A 21,775-nucleotide genomic window follows, 5' to 3' on the forward strand; every position below is an offset into this window, starting at 1 on the left:
GGCTGAGTAGGGAGTCGTCAGCAAGTGCTCTTACCAGCCTTGTCATGTAAACGATGCAGTTTTGGTTTTCCATCCATGTATTTAATTGTGTTGCATTCAGATATCTTTATCGCTTGCAACAATCACAGTTTTTCATATATTTGTACATGCCGGCGTTCGTGGTTTCGTGTGAATAGAACAACGTGAGGATTTTGCATTGGTTGCATTTTTGAACTGAAATAGTCATTCAAAAGTGTTTTTATTTGATGCACAAGTTTATTTTTCACTTCACTACTGTACAAAAAGCATGCTAGATACGCAATCCATGAACCCAATGATAAAATGACATGACGTATCAAAGATCCCCCATTTACGTGTTGCCCCGCCCCCTTTTCATGCAGTTCGGCGCAGGACGGATACATCGATAGTCGGGTTATATCGACATTTTTTCCGACTCCCGAGAATATCGATATAACGAGACTTCTCTGTATTTAAAAATACCTGATAGGAAAATTTCTGTTTTGAGCCTCCGAAAGGCAGCGAGTGCAAAGGGATAAAAAAAAAAACTGTTGCGTCTTGGAATTGAAGCGGATTGTCTGTTATGAATAAAATGCTTGCAGAGCAACGCGAGAGCGATCACGCTCATCGGAATATTACATAGCGTAATTTTCGCTGTGTAAGGCGTACCCAAAAGACTTGATTTTCTTCAAATGATAACCCCCACGACTTATACGCAGGTGCGCCTTATACTGTATGCGACACTACATGTCTGACAACTACTGGCAGCAGCCATCAAGTCCAAAATCCCAGCCTCTTTCCAGCAGCTCCTGTATTTGGTTTTTCTACTTCTTCCTTTTCTCATTTTTCTGCTGTGAATTGTCAACGTCTCCGCGGCGAGGCTCATAAAGGCTAATGCAATGGACTCCAGAAGTTGCCCCCTTGTTTACCTCTGGTGGATGAAGGAGTTGAGGCAGGTGAAGAGCAGCAAGGGCACCATGGCGCACAAGGTCATCACGTTGTTGAACTTGGCCTCCAGGATGTTGCGGGAGTCTCCGCCGTCGCCGTCCAGCGTGCCGTTGGCCGTCCAGTTGAGGAGGTCCCCGCTTGGTGGATCCTTCAGTCTGCTGGTGAAGTACTGCCAACACGCATAGACGCTCAGCGTTCGACAACAACGATTTTTGGCAAACGGAAATTCGCTCCGCCCGAAAAATAAACACATTTCCATCAACCGGCGCAGCCGCGCAAACTCAAGTTTCAAAAGTTTGTTCCGTGCGCGGCGATGGAGGACAAAAAAATAAAAAAGCCAACCGCTCCGTTACTCGTATCATTTGCGGATGCGCAAAGTGATACCTTGTCTTACAAACTTAATTGGTTCCCAGACAGTGTGTAAGGCAAAAATGTGTATCCCAAACATTAATTTCCCATTGGAAACAATTAAAATGAGAATAATCCATCCCAATTCCCCATAAAACATCATTTTCTACTTTCTGATGTTCTAAGCCTTAAAACTACACAAAATATACCTCATTTTATGTATAATAAATGTGATATGATATTGTAATTAAAGAAATAAACTGTACTATATAATAAAGTGGTTTTATTGACCTTTGTGATGGTCGTTGATGGCTTGATGGAATGGAGTGTCCAGTTTCATCAGCATTAAACACTTGATGAGGAACGTAGCCTTCTTCTTCCACCATCTTGAGGAATGATTCCTTGTAAGCTTTATCGTCAGAACTGGCTGTCTCACCATGACGAATGACACTGTGAATCCCTGTACGACGCTTAAAGTTCTCAAACCATCCGTGGGTAGCCTTGAAATCATCAATGGATGACGAACTTCCAGGTTGCCTGTTGACGATATCCGAGTGAAGTTGCCCTGCTTTCTCTGCGATAATTTTACCTAGTTCCTCATTAATTGTGCTCTGTTTAGCTGGGTTGGTAGCTTTTTGCATCAAGTGTACAGATGGCTTGCATATGTTATTTGTGGAGCCTGATTGATGGGATATTTTAACCTTGCAGTCTACACTCTGCTTTTGAACTATCAATGAAGTTGAAACGAGTCCAAATTTCACGGTGTTTTCTATCCATTTTCCCACTCGCTCTCTGTCGTCTGCCTATCTATTTTATTTGCAGCTCTGTGTTTCTGTAACCACCACCCCCTGACTGCTGCGTTCTTGACCAATCACGTGCGATTTTAACCGAAGGCTGGGGGCAGGAAATAGAGGACAAAAAATAGTCGGTTGCCATTTTATTGTTAGGAGAAGGGGCTCATTTGCGAACGACACATCACTCATTGTGGCGCTCCGTGTGTATCCTGAAAATTAGTTTGTACACCAAGATTAAATTCTCGTGAATATAACGTCTGTAAGCCGAAACGTTCATGAGACGAGGCGTTCGTAACCCGAGGTATCACTGTACTCTCTTTTGTTCACCAGCATGCGACTTTTGGCCTACCATGGTGGCGGTCATGAAGAAGTTCCAAGGCAGGAGCGTTCCCAAGCCCAGGATGAACAAAATCAGCCACACAGCATTGTACCTGAAAAACAAACAAGACAACCAACCCACCCATTTTCTATTCAATCAGAATCAGATTCATCTTTATAACCTGGTATGGAGAACACACAAGTAATTTGTCTACGGTAGAACATGCTGCACTAGTATAATAATAATAATAATAATAATAATAATAATAATAATAATAATAATAATAATAATAATATGTAATGCTAATGCTAATGATGATGATGATGATGATAATAATAATAATACATTTCATTTATCAGTGCCTTTCAAAACTCCCAAGGTCACTTTACAGTCACAGGATCAGTTTTTTCTGTGGGTGAGCAGCGGCAGCCACATGCGCCAGCGTTCACTCAACCGGTTGGTAATAATTCAAATAGATCAAGTTAGCTAGCTAGCTAATAGATGACTAATAGATAACCAGCTAGCTAGTTAGACAACTCCAAATTCTTATTTTGTTTGGCAAATAATTCGATTGACTTGTTGATTCATTCCAGCTCTGGCGTCCATGTTTTTGTTCTTTATATACGGTCAACAAATGATTTTTTTGGACTTGGTTGTTCTTATTTTATTTTTAAATGTTCATGTTTTAGTGCACAGCTGTCAAAGTGAAAGGAGGCACTATCCAGTTCTATTTGTTTAGAGTTAGTGGCGACGGGAGAAGAAGCTGTTGAAACATCTGCTGGATTTGGTGCGCATGGATCGCTAGTGCCTGCTTGAGAGTAGTAGCTGGAAGAGGTGGTGGGCAGGGTGCGGAGGGTCCAGTAGGATTTTCCGCGACCTTGTTTCGATTCTTGCAGTATGCAGTAAGTTTTTGAGATTGGCTAGGGCGCTGCCAATGATTTTTTTACGCCGTCCTAACTGTCCCTTGAAGTCGGATTTTGTCCATTTTGGTGGCGGCCCCGAACCAAACGCTTATGGATTCAAGTGCATGTTGGCTCCATTTAAGTGGGTTGCGCGTGACGCCTGCTTCCAAATCAAATTGTGCCGGCATTTCAGCCCCAAAGGCTGACGTTCAACGAAAAACCAGAGTCTTAGTGAATGTCAAAGAGTCCGAGTGTATGAAAAGTTCTTCAAACCGTTTAAGCACAATTGCCGACGAGCAATCATCAAAAGTGAAATACTGACACTAATGCTTGCAAGCCAAGAAAAGAAAGCTTGCATTTGCCAAATTAGGGGTTCTTTTGACGTCTTCCAAAATCATCTCCGGCTTTGGTGGAACAGATCGTCAATTTCATCCTTTGAGTTGAATTCGTCATCCCTGAACATAATCAGTCCAAAAATCGGTTCCCGTTGTTTGTTTTGGATCATAGAGAGCTATTAGCTAGCTGCTAGCTTTCTATCTATTTGAGTTACTTCCGGGTTGAGTGAACGCTGGCGCTTGTGGCTGCCGCTGCTCACCCACTGAAAAACTTATCCTGTGACTGTAAAGTGACCTTGAGAGTTTTGAAAGGCAATTCTAAATTAAATGTATTATTATTATTATTATTAGCTGTAGCTAGCTATTAGCTATTAGCTCTAGTTCTAGCCATCAATCTATTAGCTCTCGCTTTAGCTAGCTATCTATTAGCTATCTAGCTGGCTATCTATTAGCTAGCTAGCTTTCTATCTATTTGAGTTACTTCCGGGTTGAGTGAACGCTGGCGCTTGTGGCTGCCGCTGCTCACCCACTGAAAAACTTATATAGGCGCTAATAAAACAAATGTATTATTATTATGATTATTATTGTCATTTTTATTATTTTTATTATTGAGCAGACCTCAACAAAATTCAGGAGGAGACTTGAGTTTGAAGGACGTTTTCATCTTTGGAAGACGACAGCATTTGCTCCATTATAAGTCCCCCCAAAAAATGCAACAGTTGGATTATTGTGCCCCCCGTGGCCCCTTTCGCCACACTGCTACAGAGATAGAGTGATACCTCGGTTTACGAACCCCTTGGCTTACGAACTTTTCAGTTGACGAATGTTAAATTTATGAAAATTTAACCTTGGCATACAAACTATTTTTGGGGATACACACGGAGCTTCCACAATGAGTGATGTGTCGTTCGCGAACGATCCCGTTCTCCTAACAAGCAAATGGCAGCCGACTTGTTTTTGTCCTCTATTCCCCGCCTCTTTCATTACAATACAATAACACATTTATTATAAATAAAATAGAGAATATTTTGTGTAGTTTTAAGGCTTATTTAGTAGAAAATAAGGGGACCTGGGAACCGATTATTTTCATTTTAATGGTTTCCTATGGGAAATTCATTTTTAGGATACACACTTTTCACCTGACACACTCTGTCTGGGAACCAATTAAGTTCGCAAGCCAAGGTATCACTGTACGAGGAAGCTTATTTGCTCAAACGGATTCGCTTCAGGGTCGAAAAAGTCTCTGGGCTTACTTGTCTTTGGGGGAGTTGACGGCGGTCATGGCGGTCGCTGGTTTGCGTTCTCCGATAAGGCGGCGGGCGGCGGGCGGTTTGGAGCGAGACGGTGCAGCGGCTCTGAAAAACAAAGATAAGGTCAAGTGCGCCGCGGTGGCAAACGCCGCAAATACTTTGGCCGTCGCTGATAAAGACAAAGTGAAAGGCAATATTAGCGCGGGACGACTCCCCGCTCAAAGTTCAAAGGGGAAAGAATAAACACGCTGCGCGCCCTCTTTGGAGTGGGCCCAATCACACAAACGGCGGCACGTGGCAAACTTGCGCAAGCGCTTCCGTTGACGAGCTCACGCACTAAAAAATGTCCTCATGGACGGGGGACAATCAAAATTATTGATCTTGAGGGGGGGTTTATAAACGGTTTCTTTGAAAACAATGACAAATGCACGAATGACAAAGACAAAGTGCCCTCTCTGATGCTGTGGATGTCAAATACATGCTATCTAGCTATCTATCTATTAACTATATAGCTAGCTACCTAGCTGCTTGAGTCAGGAAACATATTGGGTGGCTAGCTATCTGTTAGCTAGCTAGCTAGCTTTCGATCTCTTTGAGTTACTTCCGGGTTGAGTGAACGCTGGCGCATGTGGCTGCCGCTGCTCACCCACAGAAAAACTGATCCTGTGACTGTAAAGTGACCTTGAGAGTTTTAGAAGGCGCTGAGAAATGAAATGTATTATTATTATTATCGATGACAAGGTTTCTTCAGCCGTCATCTGTACAAATTTGAAGCTTTCGGACGTTTCGCCTCCTTCCAAGAGCTTCGTCAGTCTCTCGTATCTGCCCTATTTATGTAGGAACATTCAGTGAGGGAGGGGTTCTCTGCTCCAACCTGAGAGTAGGGACCTACATAGCTGTGTCCGGCACGCCATGTCCTATCCAAGGGCCGATACGACCAGTCAGACTTTAGTTCGCTGACGAAGCCTCTTGGATAGGAGGCGAAACGTCCGCAACCTTCAAATTTGTACAGATGACGGCTGAAGAAACCTTCTCATCGATGGACCACTCCTGTACGACTGAGAGCTTACACAGACGTATTATTATTATCGCACGAGAATGTTGTATATAAAACATAGTCTTCACAGGCCTCTCAAAATATTTGTGATTATTTTTACGTTCGTTCATAAAATTACGATGTATAGATTATAGTATATAATAGTGTGTATAGTAAGGCATTTTGGCCCAAAAATGACCATGTATTGTAAGGCGTTTTTAGCCCCTCAAAAAAAGACCATGTATAGTACCAAAAAAACGACCATCTATAGCACAGGTGTCAAAGTCAAGGCCCGCGGGCCAAATCCGGCCCGCCACATCATTTTTTTCGGCCCGCGAAAGCAAATCAAACTTGTTAAATTCCATGATGATTGCTAAAATCTGAGCCAAAATTTCATATTTTTGGATGTCAACCACAATAAAAGTCATTATTCTTGACTTCAGATTTGAAAACGAGTTATTCATTAATTTGCTGTGTGCTCTATATGTAATATTTGAAGGGATTTAAACATTCTAATGGCTTCCCCAAATTCATAACGGCCCTCGAGAGGAAACCAGAACTACAATGTGGCCCGCGGCAAAAAATAACTTTGACACCCCTGATCTATAGTAAGGCCTTTTTAGCCCAAAAATGACCATGTATAGTAAGGCGTTTTTAGGCCACAAAAAAACAAAAACAAAAAACGACCATGTAGGCCAACTGCGGCCCCCGAAAGAATATTTTGCGGCCCGCCTTGATATGAAAGATTAATGTTAGTGTGGCCCGCATGATTGATATGAATGAAACTTGTGTGTGAAGCTGAACAAGTAGGCAAGAGAAGCCATGTTTAGGACAGTTCATGTTCAATATTTTATTTATGTTAAGAAAGCTAAAGGTTAAAGAACTGTGTATACAGACCAGTGTTTGAAATAGCGTCTGCCCAGTGGCCCGCGGCGTACAACTTTTACGTCGTGCCGACAACTATTTCAAGAAAAAAAAAGAGAATTTTTTTTCAAATCAAACATTTGTTTTACTCAATCACTCAAAAGCCACAAACAAAACACTATGAGCCACGTGGACTCCACTTTCTCAGCAGGTTTCAAAACTCTGAAGTACACTTTTGAGTCTGGGTGTAGTCCGAAGCACAAAACAGGCTTCTGATTGGCTGCCGGTGCCGAGTATGCAAATTGCCAAACGAACGTTCGTTTGGCAATTTGCGAGAGGATTTAACAAACATTATGTGTCATAATTTTTCGCGTCTTCGAACGTTCGTTTGGCAATTTGCATACCTGACTCAAAAGTGTACTTCAGAATTTTGAAAGCCGCTGAGTGGAGTCCTCGTAGCGTTAAGCAGACAACACAACGCAAACGTTGCAGTGTACGCCATGACGCTAAGCGACAGCTGGAGCAAAATCTTCAGCAAGGTATATTTACCATAAATTTGGCAAGGTTGCATTTGTGGTTGGTACTTCTTTAATTTAAAAAAAAATAAAAAAAATTTGGGGTTGTGAAAAGTTGTGAAAAATCAGGCAGGCAACTTAATGGCCGGGCCGGCAACTTTTCAGAGTTGTCTGCCCGGGTGTCCACTAACTTTTTGTCATGAGTTTCAGACACTGTACAGACATTTGAAACTGTATTAAAATAATTAGTTTTCCTGTGGTTTTCTCAGTCGTCTCTATCTGCCTTATGATCATTATAATTATTTTATTTATTGCTGGTTAATTTATTTTTTATTCATTTTTTCATTTATTCATTTAATTAATTTTTTTTGTGTTAAAAATAAAGATTTTGAGAATATTGGAATGTTTTATCTATGCTTTTCTTGTGGAAATCATGATGCGGCCCAGCCTCACCCAGACTCTGCCTCCAGGGTTTTTCGCCCAAAAAAACGAGCATGTATAGCAGGGGTCGGGAACCTTTTTGACTAAGAGAGCCATAAAAGTAAAATATTTAGACACGTTTTTCCGTGAGAGCCACACACATCTATGCTTTTCTTGTGGAAATCATGATGCGGCCCAGCCTCACCCAGACTCTGCCTCCAGGGTAAATTGAGTTTGAGACCCCTGATGTAGAGTAAGGCGTTTTTCGCCCAAAAAACGACCATGCATAAGAAGGCGTTTTTAGCTCAAAAATGACCATGTATAGTAAGGCGTTTTTAGCCCCTCAAAAAAAGACCATGTATAGGCGTTTTTAGCCCAAAAAACGACCATCTATAGTGAGGCCTTTTTCGCCCAAAAAAACGAGCATGTATAGCAGGGGTCGGGAACCTTTTTGACTAAGAGAGCCATAAAAGTAAAATATTTAGACACGTTTTTCCGTGAGAGCCACACACACGTGAGCAAACACGCACGCACACAAACACGGACGTGTGCGCACATACAAACGCGCGCGCGCACACGCAAACACGCACGCGCGACCACTTTTCAACAAAATGTCAGAATGTATTATTTATAATAACTGTGATAGTACTCGGCGTTAACATGAATGGTTTTCCGTTCCTCGTGATTGGTAAAAATCCAGGCAAACGATCTGAATGAAATTCAACTTGCCGGTCCAGAGGCGAAGTTCCTGCTAGCTAGCCTGCACACGGCTCATTAGCTTCCACACTTGCTATTTGCAGACCTACTTCTCGCAGAAGTATGTTGATGCTAACATTAGCATGGGGCTTGTGAAATGTCACTGACATTCGACAGTTTCATCGATGGTATTGTTTCATGGCAAATTAGAATCAGAACCTTTTCTCTCCTCAAAGGCGAATGCTCTGGTGCATTCAAGCTGAAGTGCACTCGTTGGGCTGATTTAAAGGGGCGTTTTCCTGTTTCAACATGACGGCGAGTATCATCCAATTAAAATTGCGCTTTCCGCCAACTGCAGCCCCAACAGGAAATGAACAGCGAAAAAACGAGAATATGTATTTAGTTTTATCGGCGAGCCATATGCAATCATCAAAAGAGCCATATATGGCTGGCGAGCCATAGGTTCCCGACCCCTGATGTATACTAAGCCGTTTTTAGCCCCCAAAAAAAAATGACCACGGCTAGTAAGGCGTTTTTAGCCCCCCCAATAAAAGACCATGTATAGGCGGTTTTAGCCCAAAAAACGACCATATATATAGTGATAGAGTGCTTATGCACATAAGTAAACATATTACGTTATTTCATGTTTAGATTAGGAAACATTATGTTATTTCATGTTTACTTAGTACATATTATGATTATTGCATGTTTAATTTAGTTTACATAGCATTATCAAGCTTATTAGTTCAATAGTTGTTGCAAGAGGCAACAACTCCAATTTCAGCCTAAGGCCCTCCCAACACTGAGTTGTTCGTAGCCGATTGGACGGAAGATCGACTTGTCCGCAACTGATTGGTCAACGGTATTCTTTTCAACTAAGCCTGAAGAGGCAGGCGGGGGTTCTTCTTTTGTCCAGCTCCAACTAGAGATGTTTCTCTCGATTGTTACTGAATAAAGTCGTTTTTGCTGTGTACCAACTATCGACTCAACTGGCATTTCATCAAGAAACTCGGCGAACTCCGAACCAGACGAAGATAAATGAATTTAACCCAACATATACGTAGTACCAAAAAAACCACCATCTATAGTAAGGCCTTTTTAGCCCAAAAATGACCATGTATAGTAAGGCGATGGAGGAGTCTGACTCACTGTGGCGACCCATTGGAAAAAAGAAGATGAGATGTTATTGATTTCTATAGCGCTTGAACAACAGCTGACGCTGGAACAATGCGCTAACATGGATCAAAGGCAACTTCTGCCCCATCTTGGAAGGGAAAACAAACATTGCTAGATGTCTGACCAGCGGTTTATCGGGACCCCAGCTAGAAAAAAGAAAACCCGAACCAATTCGGGAATGGCGCTCCACGTCATCCTTTTCTATTCCCGAATCAATTCAAGAGTTCAATAGATATTGGGCCACCCAGCCTAAAAAACAAAACAAAAGAATGAACTTGTATTGCCACCGACAACCATGAAAAAAAATCCTTTCTGGGCTTTTTTTGCAGATGACTTTGAGGGGCGTGGCCATTCTTGGGTTCCCCTTCTCCGCCTCAGCCGGTCGACGCCCTCATGGGGAGGAGGCCTGCTTTTTGTGATATGGGAACCCGTGGTGATCAAAATTCCTACGCTCTTGTCCACGTCAATGGGTCAACGCCAAAAAGGCAATCTCAATACAGTGATACCTTGGCTTAGAAACTTAATTGGTACCCAGACAGAGTGTGTAAGGTGAAAAGTGTATCCCAAAATTTAATTTCCCATAGGAAACCGTTTAAATGAGAATAATCCGTTCACCGGTCCCCATAATTTTCTACTTTCTAATTTTCTAAGCCTTAAAACTACACAAAATATACCTTATTTTATGTCTAATAAATGTGCCATGCTATTGTAATTAAATAAATAAACTGTACTATATAATAAAGTCATTTTATTGACCTTTGTGATGGTCGTTGATGGCTTGATGGAATATGGAGTGGCCGGTTTCATCAGCATTAAACACTTGATGAGGAACGTAGCCTTCTTCTTCCACCATCTTGAGGAATGATTCCTTGTAAGCTTTATCGACAGAACTGGCTGTCTCACCATGACGAATGACACTATGAATCCCTGTACGACGCTTAGAGTTCTCGAACCATCCGTGGTTAGCCTTGAAATCATCAATGAATGACGAACTTCCAGGATGCTTCTTGACGATATCCGAGTGAAGTTGCCGTGCTTTCTCTGCGATAATTTTACCTAGTTCCTCATCAATTGTGTTCTGTTTAGCTTGGTTGATAGCTTTTTGCATCAAGTGTACAGATAGCTTGTGCGGGTTATTTGTGGAGCCTGATTGATGGGATATTTTCGCGAACGACACATCACTCATTGTGGCGCTCCGTGTGTATCCCGAAAAATACTTTGTATGCCAAGATTAAATTCTTGTCAATTTTACGTTCGTAAGCCGAAAAGTTTGTTAGTCAAGGCGTTCGTAAGCCGAGGTCTCACTGTATTTGGCTTGGATTGCGTCTTATGAGCAAAAAGCACCACGGTTGGGGTACTGGCAAAAATCTCACTGAGGTTCAAATGTGCCACCGCTGGCGTTGGGAACCCTCATTCTCACCTCGGTCACGTCCGGCGGGCTGACCGCAAATAGCACAGCAACGTGTCACGTGCTATTTCCGGACAGTTAGCAAAGCGCTGGCCTTGCTATTTTCTAAGGCCAATCTGTCATTGTTGCGGGGTGCAGATAACTACTGATCACATTACTCCCCGCTTGATCAGCCGCTTCCTGCGCTCAAGCTTTCTTCTCCAGTTTCAAGTAGAGCACATTTGTCTCATGCCAGAGAAAAGACCAAAGAAATGCTATCAAGCCAACACACATAAAACCGCTATGTATTAGCTATCTGGCTATCTATCGAGCTATCTATCTATTACTTATCTAGCTATCTAGCTGACGATTAGCGATCTATTCGCTATGCTGTGACTCAAAAGTGACCTTGAGTTTTGAAAGGCGCTTATAAATTCAATTTATTATTATTATTATCATTATATAGCTAGTTGGCTATCTATTGGCTATATATTAGCTAGTTACCTAACTTTGTATCTAGTTATTGTGGGTCGAGTGAACACTGGAGCGTGTGGCGGCCGCTGCACACCCACAGAAAAACTTCTCCTGTGACTGTAAAGTGACCTTGAGTTTTGAAAGGTGCTTATAAATTCAATGTCTTATTATTATTATTAATATTATTATTATATAGCTAGCTGGCTATCTATTCACTAGCTAGCTAACTTTCTATCTAGTTATTGTGGGTTGAGTGAACGCTGGCGCGTGTGGCTGCCACTGCTCACCCACAGAAAAACTGAGCCTGTGACTGAAAAGTGACCTTGAGAGTTTTGAAAGGCGCTTAGAAATTCAATGTATTATTATTATTACTCTATCCTCCTGGTGCTACTTTTATTTGTTTTTTTTTAAATAAAGTTAGATGAAAAATGCAAGCCATCAGCCAGGATCAATCACCGGCCGACCCACCCGTAACTGCTTTCTGACCCCCACCCAAAGTCAAGATGCAAAAGCCAAAGCCACCATACATCCTGATCACGATGCCCATTAAAAAAAGCACACAAAGACCAAAGAATATTGAATTGTAAAATATGAAAGGAGAAGAAAAATGGCTGCCCCTCACTGAAAAATCAACAACATGGAAACCGGTAACCCAAATGCTATTTTGGGGACCTCCTGTTTCGGTTTCAGCAAATTGTGGTCACAGTTACGCAGGATTTTGGACTGAGAAGCAGACAAGACAGGAAATTGGAAAAGTAGAAGTCTTTATGGCATGACCAGAAAATGAGGGAGCACAACTAGCTATATACAGTGATACCTCGGTTTACGAACCCCTTGTCTTACGAACTTTTCGGTTTACGAACGTTCAATTCATGAAAATTTTACCTTGGCATACAAACTATTTTTCGGGATACACACGGAGCTGCCACAATGAGCGATGTGTCATTCGCAACGACCCCGTTCTCCTAACAAGAAAATGGCAGCCGACTTGTTTTTGTCTTCTATTCCCCGCCCCCAGTCTTCAGTTAAAGCCACGTGATTGGTCAAGAATGCAGCAGTGAGGGGAGGTGGTTTAAACATTATAGAGACAGGCAGACGACATATAGCGAGAGTGAGCAAATTGATAGAAAACAGTGACATTTGGACTCGTTTCAACTTTGATAGTTCACAGGCAGAGTGTAGACTGCAAGGTTAAAATTCCCATCAATCAGGCTCCACAGATAACCCACACAAGCCATCTGTACACTTGATGTAAAAAGCTATCAACCCAGCTAAACAGAACACAATTGATGAGGAACTGTCACATCTCGTTGCCATCCGGGGCGCGCCCCGCCCCTCCTGTCACCTCCTCCGCCAATCCTGGGAGACGGCCCCTCCAATCATCGTACACCTGGGTTCCCACAGCTGATTGTCATTTCACTGATGGTGCCTTCTGACTATATCTGTCTCGTGCTCACTACCGTCTCCGTCGGAGTATTTTTGGTCATTGCCATTTCCACGTCCGTGTTGCCAGGCCTGCTATCATTCAGTTATCTTCCTAGCACTCGAGCGATCGTCACACAATACTCCGACCACCCATGGACCCCGCCGGCGTTGACAGGTATTTTACCGCCCTCGTACAAGAGGCGGAGCGTTCGAGCCAGCTGGCCCAGGCGATTGAGGAAATGCGCCACGCCACTACCTCGCTGGCTCAACGCCTCAAGGAGATGGAAAAGTGCATCGCCACCCTCTCTGTTCCTTCCCCCCCGCCCGTGGGCAGGCGCACGCCCCCGCTACCCCAACCCTCACGCTACGCAGGCGAAACCGAGCGCTGCGCTCAATTCCTAATGCAGTGTGCGCTCGTGTTTGAACAACATCCTGACGCCTACGTTAGCGATGAGGCTAAGGTAGCCTTCATCACCAGCCTGCTCGCGGGCGAAGCCGAATCATGGGTGCTGGCGGTACGAGAGTCCCGACCGGAGCTGTGCGCCTCGTATCCGGACTTCGTAGCCGAGATTCGCCGGGTGTTTCACCATCCAGTGACGGAGGTCGAGGCGGAAGGGAGAATCCTCGACTGCGTCCAAGGGGCCCGTTCGGCCGCAGAATACTCCGTCGCTTTCCGGATCCAGGCCGCTGGCAGCGGCTACGGCGACCGAGCGTTGAGGGGGGTGTTTCGTCGCGGCTTGAATTCCGACCTAAAGGATGAGTTGGCTACCCGCGACGCCGGCACCACCTTCGACGACCTCGTCGGGATTGTCATCGGCTTGGATCAGCGTCTTCGAGAGCGGCGAAAGGAGCTGAGCGACCGACGGCCTGAGGTACCCCGAAGCCGACCTCGGTCGACCACACCCGGCAGCGACCGCGCGCAGCCCCAGGAGGGACTCTTCGAACCGATGGTGATAGGGGGGGGAGACGACCGCGCCAACCCGAGGGCTCGTCGCACCCGAGGCCCCCAGCCTAGGACCCACGGCCAATGTAAGTCCCCGCCGAAACGGAATCCGTTGGGGGCTAAATCCACTACACGAGCCACACGGTTGGAGCTGGAGAGTGAACTATTTGGCCCCTCCAGCTCCCAAAGAGTGCGGGCACTAGTGGACTCGGGGGCCGACGGGTGCATTATCGACCCCCACCTGGCCGACCTGCTGGGCGGCCGACTTTTAGATCTCCTTCCCCCTAAGGAGATCGTCGACCTGGATGGCCGATTATTAGCCCGGGTCACCCACCTCACGGCCCCACTTAAGCTCCGAGTGGCAGGCAACCATGTGGAGCACCGCCAATTTCTTGTTATGCCCTCCCGGAACGCGCCATTGGTCTTGGGTCTCCCCTGGCTCAAGGCCCATGACCCATCCATTTCTTGGGAGGGCCCCACCATTCAGGGCTGGAGCCCCTACTGCTACGCTAACTGCCTGCGGTCGGCTACGGCAGGGCGCAACCCCTCCCGCGGTGGCCCGCCCGAGGCCATCTGCCTCAAAGGCGTGCCACATTGCTACCACGACCTGCGGGAGGTGTTCAGCAAAGACAACGCCCAATCCCTGCCGCCCCACCGACCGTATGACTGTGCTATAGACTTGCAGCCAGGGGCTCCATTACCGGACTCCAGACTTTACCATATTTCACAACCGGAACGGGAAGCCCTGAGCACTTACATAGACTCCTCTCTAGCGGCAGGACTCATTCGGCCGTCGCGTTCCCCGCTGGGCGCAGGGTTTTTCTTTATCGACAAGAAGGACGGATCCCTGCGCCCATGCGTTGACTACCGGGGCCTGAACGACATCACCATCCGCAACAAATACCCTCTCCCCCTCATGGATTCGGCCTTTGCGCCCCTTCAGTCCGCCACCATTTTTTCTAAATTGGATCTTCGCAGCGCCTACCATTTGGTCCGAATCCGTGAGGGGGATGAATGGAAAACAGCCTTCAAGACGCCTTTAGGGCACTTTGAATACCTGGTGATGCCGTTCGGGCTCACGAACGCGCCGGCCGTATTCCAGAATTTAATTAATGATGTGCTCAGGGACTTCCTCAATGTTTTTGTTTTTGTTTACCTCGATGACATTCTTATTTTTTCTCGCTCTGCAGAAGAACACCGGCAACACGTCCGACGGGTCCTGGCGCGGCTCCTGCAAAACCGGCTCTATGTGAAGGCAGAGAAGTGTGACTTCCATGTCCGCTCTCTGTCGTTCCTGGGGTTTGTGGTGGAGCAGGGGCAGCTCAGGGCCGACCCCGCCAAAACCAAGGCGGTGGTGGAATGGCCGATCCCAAAGACGCGCAAGCAGCTTCAGCGGTTTTTGGGGTTTGCCAACTTCTACCGCCGCTTCATTCGCGGGTATAGTCAGAAGGCACTCCCCCTCACTAACCTCACGTCCACCAAGCTCCCTTTCAGGTGGACTCCCGATGCTGAGGGGGCTTTCAACCGCCTCCGTCGTGCCTTCACCAACCCCCCCGTTCTGCGTCATCCCGACCCGGATCTCCCGTTCACGGTCGAGGTTGACGCATCCGAGTCCGGAGTAGGGGCCGTCCTTTCCCAGCGCTCTCCCACCGACCAGAAGCTACGCCCCTGCGCCTTCTTCTCCCGCCGGCTCAGCCCCGCCGAAGCCAATTACGACGTCGGCAATCGGGAACTGCTGGCGGTCGTCCTGGCCCTGCAGGAATGGAGACACTGGCTTGAGGGAGCTAAACACCCCTTCACCGTCTACACGGATCACAAGAACCTGGCGGCCATCCGGTCGGCCAAGAGACTTAACTCACGGCAGGCCCGATGGTCACTCTTCCTCACCCGTTTTGACTTTTCTCTCACCTACTGCCCAGGGTCACAGAACACCAAGCCCGACGCCCTATCCCGTATCCATGAGCCGGCAGAAAGGGAGGAGACCACCGCCAACATCCTGCCGGCCCAGCGCATCCTGGGCGCCCTGAGGTGGGAGGTTGAGAGAAAAGTCCAACAAGTCCAGGGAACCACCACCATCCCCAGGGGCTGTCCCAAGGATCGCCTGTTCGTCCCCCCCCCCCTACGCACTGAGGTGCTCATCTGGGGGCACACATCTAAGATAGCTTGCCACCCGGGGGTCAACAGGACGATCCAACTCATCGCCCAACGGTTCTGGTGGCCGGGGTTTAGGAGGGACATCACCCTCTTCGTGAAGGCCTGCCCGACCTGCGCCCGTGGAAAGGCCTCCCACCAGCCCCCGGCCGGACTCCTCCAGCCCCTACCGGTTCCGTCCAGACCCTGGTCCCACATCTCCGTCGACTTCGTGACAGGCCTCCCCCCCTCCCGTGGCAAGACGGTCGTCCTCACCGTAGTGGACCGATTCTCCAAGTCGGCCCACTTCGTTCCGTTAACCAGGTTGCCGTCCGCCACCGAGACGGCTCAACTCCTGGTTAACCATGTCGTCCGTCTCCACGGGATTCCGACGAACATCGTGTCGGATCGGGGACCGCAGTTCGTGTCCAAGGTATGGAAGCGTTTCTGTCGGTCCCTAGGGGCATCGGCGAGCCTGTCGTCTGGGTACCACCCCCAGACCAACGGACAGACGGAGAGGAAGAACCAGGACCTGGAGGCGGCCCTCCGGTGCGTGTGCCTCCACAACCCGGCGTCGTGGGCCCTGCACCTACCCTGGGTGGAGTACGCCCACAACTCCCTGGTCTCCGCAGCCACAGGTCGGTCCCCATTCATGTCCGCCTGTGGCTATCAGCCGCCCTTATTTCCCACACAGGAAGGCCAGGTGGAGGTCCCGTCTATCGATCATCACCTCAGACGGGCCCACAGAGTCTGGAAGGAGACCAGGGACGCCCTGTCACGCACCGCATCCCGGAACCGGCGGGTGGCAGACCGCCATCGACGGCAAGCACCCAGCTACCAGGTCGGGCAGGAGGTCTGGCTATCCACGAAGGACCTTCGGCTGGCAGGGTCCTCGGCCAAGCTGGGCCCACGCTTCACGGGTCCCTTCCCCATCGAGGCCATCCTCAGCCCGGTCTCGGTGAGGCTCCGGCTACCACCCACCATGCGGATCCACCCCGTGTTTCATGTTTCCCTCCTCAAGCCAGTGGAGACCAGCCCCTTAGCCCCCACGCCCGCCCCCCCACCTCCCCCCCGGATATTGGACGACGGACCAGTCTACACCGTGCGGGAGATACTGGACTCCAGGCGCAGGGGCAGAGGAGTGCAGTACCTGGTCGACTGGGAGGGCTATGGACCTGAGGAACGTCAATGGGTCCCACGGGCCTGGATCCTCGACCCATCCCTCACCCGGGCGTTCCATGCGGCTCACCCATCCAAGCCTGGGGGGCCGCCGAGAGGCGTCCCTTGAGGGGGGGGCACTGTCACATCTCGTTGCCATCCGGGGCGCGCCCCGCCCCTCCTGTCACCTCCTCCGCCAATCCTGGGAGACGGCCCCTCCAATCATCGTACACCTGGGTTCCCACAGCTGATTGTCATTTCACTGATGGTGCCTTCTGACTATATCTGTCTCGTGCTCACTACCGTCTCCGTCGGAGTATTTTTGGTCATTGCCATTTCCACGTCCGTGTTGCCAGGCCTGCTATCATTCAGTTATCTTCCTAGCACTCGAGCGATCGTCACAGGAACAAGGTAAAATTATCTCAGAGAACGCATCTACATGGGATCATTCCTCAAGATGGTGAAAGAAGAAGGTTACGTTCCTCATCAAGTGTTTAATGCTGAGGAAACCGGACACTCCATAACATCAAGCCATCAACGACCATCACAATGGTAAATAAAAAATGACTTTATTATACAGTAGAGTTTATTTCTTTATTTATAATACCATAGCACATTTATTATACATAAAATAAGGTATGTTTTGTGTAGTTTTAAGGCTTAGAAAATTAAAAAGTAGAAAATTATGTTTTATGGGTACCCGGGAACGCATTATTCTCATTTTAATGGTTTTCTATCGGAAGTTAATTTTTGGGATACACACTTTTCGCCTTACACACTGTCTGGGAACCAATTAAGTTCGTGAGCCAAGGTATTACTGTACTGTATATCAAGCTAGGAAAAAAATGCTGCTTCTTTTATTCACAAGACGAGCAACTACAGTGGGTAAAAAGTGCCGAGGGGTGTACCAACATCAATTAAAATCTTGACTAAAGGCTGCCTATATTTTTCAAAGCAGACACACGTGGTACGCGCGCGAGGCAACTAGCAATTAGCATTTAGCCAAGAACGTGGAGCACATACGCCGCTTGGCTCAGAATTGAAGTGGCCGCAAACAAAAGGCGGCGCGTCGGTTCGAGTGCGATCCTAATGCCGGTGGAGCGCTCGGAACCCACATTTTCTGCTCCACGACATCCTCGGACAACAGTGCACCCACGCGACAAGCCCGCGCTGTCCATTTCAATGCAATCGTGGCAAATTCCCACGTTCGAAAACGAATAAATGCGCCGATGAACGTGAAACGCGTTTGGAGTTGCCAAAAGTGTCGAGAGCCTCGTCGAGCCACACAGCAGCAGATCGTGGCGTGTTTGGTGGGGGAAATGGACACATTTCCTACCTTGTCACAAGAACGTCCTCGTGTTGTCGGTCGTGTGTGCGCGCGTGTCGCCGGCGAAGTAGCGATGTGTCGTTCGCGGACAAGCCGGTTCTTAGAGCCGGATCTCTGAAGTGAACGAGGAGAGCCGCTTCCTAACAAGGAGCCGGAAATGAGATGGTCCTCTATTTTGGGAGCAAAAAGAGGCGGATCTTTTCAGTGAGCCGAGCCAAAACAACCGACTCTCAGAGAAGACCCATCACTACTGCGAAGGGAGCAGAGCGAGAACCGCGATGCATTCAATGACTCATTGGAAAAAGGGAAACTCTCCAGACGAGACGTCACCGTCGGGACAACAGGCTGTCCCCGGGACCACAGACGTGTTCAGTCTCACCATTCGGTCGGGAGACGCCCGATTTTGACCACGATACTCACTTTACCAAACAACTACTGACACAATACAGACAGTTCATTTGGAAAGTGAACCAAAAGAAAATGTTCAAGAAAATACATTTTGATACCAATTAAATGTATAAATAAATAATGAAAGCCTTTTTGTGTTTTATTGACTTCTAATTGACACTTTTGGAACGCACACATTATTTGAACACCCACCACATTGTCGCGAGTGCGAAAATATCCTGATTTACGATTTCTGAAACTTAACATGAAGCAAACCGAAACTGGACGAGGGCGCCAGCAAACTAGCAAACTCGAATTCAAAACGGGCCCGCATGGGTTTTCTCCGGGTGCTCCGGTTTCCTCCCACATTCCAAAAACATGCATGGCAGGCAGATTGAAGACTTCAAATTGTCCCTAGGTGTGAGTGAGGGTGATCGTTGTTTGTCTTTGTGTGCCCTGCGATGGGCTGGCAACCGGTTCAGGGTGTCCCCCGCCGAGTGCCCCAAGACGGCTGGGATCGCCCCCCCCCAACCCTAATGAGGAATAAGCGGTACGGAAAATGGATGGATGGAATTCAAAACCCTAACATCTCGAATAACGACAATTATATTTACCGAGAAATGAAGAACTAAACAATCTAAAACTTTGCGAGATTTCTGAAGTACTCCATTATAGTAATAATAATAATAATAATTATTATTATTATTAGTAGTAGTAGTAGTAGTAGTAGTAGTAATATTATTGGTATTATTATTATTAGTACAGTGGGGCCTCGGTTTACGAACACTTTACCTTCCGAACTTTTCGGTTTACGAACGTTAAATTTATGAAAATTAAACCTTGGCATAAGCGCTACTTTTCGCGATACACACCCCCCACCACGGCTGGCGGAGTAATCTTCAGCGGAAGAACACAAAAGCACACGACCAAACAGCACTCCGGCCGGCCGACCCACCTTTCCACACCCCCTTTCTCTTCTTTCTCTGATCGCCTCCAAGGAGTTTTTTTACATATAATTCTGCTGTTATGGGACCGAAAAAGACAACACCACAGGCTCGTGTTCAGCCGAAGAAGACACAAAACAAGATTACAGTCGAGGAGAAGAAGGAGATAATTGAAAAACGCAAACGAGCTGTCAAAGCAACAGTCTCGGGCAATCGAAGAAGTTGAAAAACTTCTGTTAATTTGTATTAACGAAAAGCAGCTATTCACGCCGATATCGCCATGCGGCAACCTGGAAGTTCGGCGCTTATTGAGGATTTTAAAGCCAGCAACGGATGGTTCGAGAACATCTGAGGAGGAGATGGCTGCAGCATCAAGTGAGCGCATCAAGGCAATGTTGGCAAAGTGGAATGATGTGCAGGCTTTTATCGAACAGTTCCATCCAGAAAAGACTGTGGCTATGACAATCATCAACATGATGAACGATAATGTGATGCCTCAGCTTCGTAAGACCTTACAAGTCAGAAAGCAACAGGTGTCAATTAAGAGGTTTCTAGTAAGCAAAAATGATAAGGAGTTTCCAAAGAAGCAAAGAGAAGCCATACCAGAGGGCGAGTTACCAACAGTCCTTATGGAAGTTGACTCTCCTTCCATAAGCCATCAACATTTCTTCAATTACAGTCCCTATGGAATGTGACTCTTTCCAAACAGCAATTCCCTCTGACCTCCGACCTCCAACGCCAATCCATCAAGCCATCAACGACCATCACAAAGGTAAATAAAACAACTTTATTTTAAAGTGCAGTGTATTTCTTTCATTACAATACAATAGCACATTTATTATACATAGAATAAGGTATGTTGTGTGTAGTTTTAAGGCTTATTTAATAGAAAATTATATTTTATGGAGACCTGGGAATGGATTATTCTCATTTTAATGGTTTCCTATGGGAAAGTAATTTTTGGGATACACAGTTTTTGCCTTAGACACTCTGTCTGGGAACCAATTAAGTTCGTAAGCCAAGGTCTCACTGTATTAGTATTATTATTATTAGTAGTAGTGGTATTAGAAGTAGCAGTAGTAATATACATATACATATACATATATATATACATATATATATATAATTATTAGTAGTAGTAGTAGTAGTCGTAGTAGTCGTCGTCGTCGTAGTAGTAGTTGTAGGAGTAGTAGTGCTATTATTATTAGTAGTAGAAGAAGTAGTATTAGAAATATTATTATTATTATCATTATTATTATTATTATTATTATTATTATTAAGAATCAATCTTTATTTATTTTTTTCTTGAAGAAATTTTCGGCCACCCGGGGCGGAGATGTTTTGTAAGTTGTACACCCGACGTAAAAGTTGCACGCCCCAGGCGTCTGGGCAGACGTTATTTCAGACACTGTTTTAACCTTGCAGTCTACACTCTGCATTTGAACTATCAATAAAGTTGAAACGAGTCCAAATTTAACTGTGTTTTCTATCCATTTTCTCTCTCTCTGTCGTCTGCCTATCTATTCTTATTATTTGCATTATAGCGTATAATCAACATGATTGTATAGTGGGAAAAATGTAGAAAGCTAACATGGACAGAAGAGATGAAGAGATACCTGGCGTCGGATTCTGGGGGTCGGGTGGGGTCCACGGTCTTGAAGGACTTCAGCTGTGTTTTCCTGAGCCGCTGTGAAAAGTGACAGCGTCTTAGCATTGCATCACAGGCCGTATGCTTTGGAGCTTTTTATGTCCGCCGACCCGCCTGCCCGACCGCCCGCCTCCAGTGTTTGCTCATAAAGGAAGCGGCGGTTTCAGTGGGCAGACATCCACACCCGGCGCTATAAAAAGCTCGTCTGGGTGTGTGCTTGGACGGCTGGAAAACGGCGGTGGTGCTGGTGTGAAAGCAAAGTCACTCACTGGGTGCTCGCGACTTGTTTTCTTTTCCTCCTCTGACCAAAAGTGGTGTTGTTCCACCTCCTCCAAATAAATAATAATACATT

General features: G+C 46.5%; 1 protein-coding gene across 2 annotated transcripts in view; it reads right to left on the bottom strand.

Moving 5' to 3' along the window:
- LOC148888891 (equilibrative nucleoside transporter 1-like) overlaps nucleotides 1–21,455 on the bottom strand; it is a 34,498-nt gene extending 13,043 nt beyond the window's left edge. Inside the window, exons 1-5 of one of the 2 annotated variants that reach the window (XM_089011488.1) lie at nucleotides 21,392–21,455; nucleotides 18,454–18,614; nucleotides 4,897–4,998; nucleotides 2,437–2,518; nucleotides 927–1,114 (exon numbers count right to left, since the gene is read on the bottom strand). In XM_089011488.1, coding sequence (XP_088867614.1) covers nucleotides 927–1,114; nucleotides 2,437–2,518; nucleotides 4,897–4,925 — 299 coding nt within the window. In that variant the 5' untranslated portion in view covers nucleotides 4,926–4,998; nucleotides 18,454–18,614; nucleotides 21,392–21,455. The remainder of the gene's footprint in view (nucleotides 1–926; nucleotides 1,115–2,436; nucleotides 2,519–4,896; nucleotides 4,999–18,453; nucleotides 18,615–21,391) is intronic. The other variant, XM_089011487.1, reaches the window with a different exon arrangement.
- Between the last annotated feature and the right edge of the window lie 320 nt (nucleotides 21,456–21,775).

The sequence above is a fragment of the Hippocampus bargibanti genome, linkage group LG13 (assembly GCF_051943395.1).
Source record: "Hippocampus bargibanti isolate YZ-2025 linkage group LG13, ASM5194339v1, whole genome shotgun sequence".
In the NCBI taxonomy this organism is placed as follows: Eukaryota; Metazoa; Chordata; class Actinopteri; order Syngnathiformes; family Syngnathidae; genus Hippocampus; species Hippocampus bargibanti.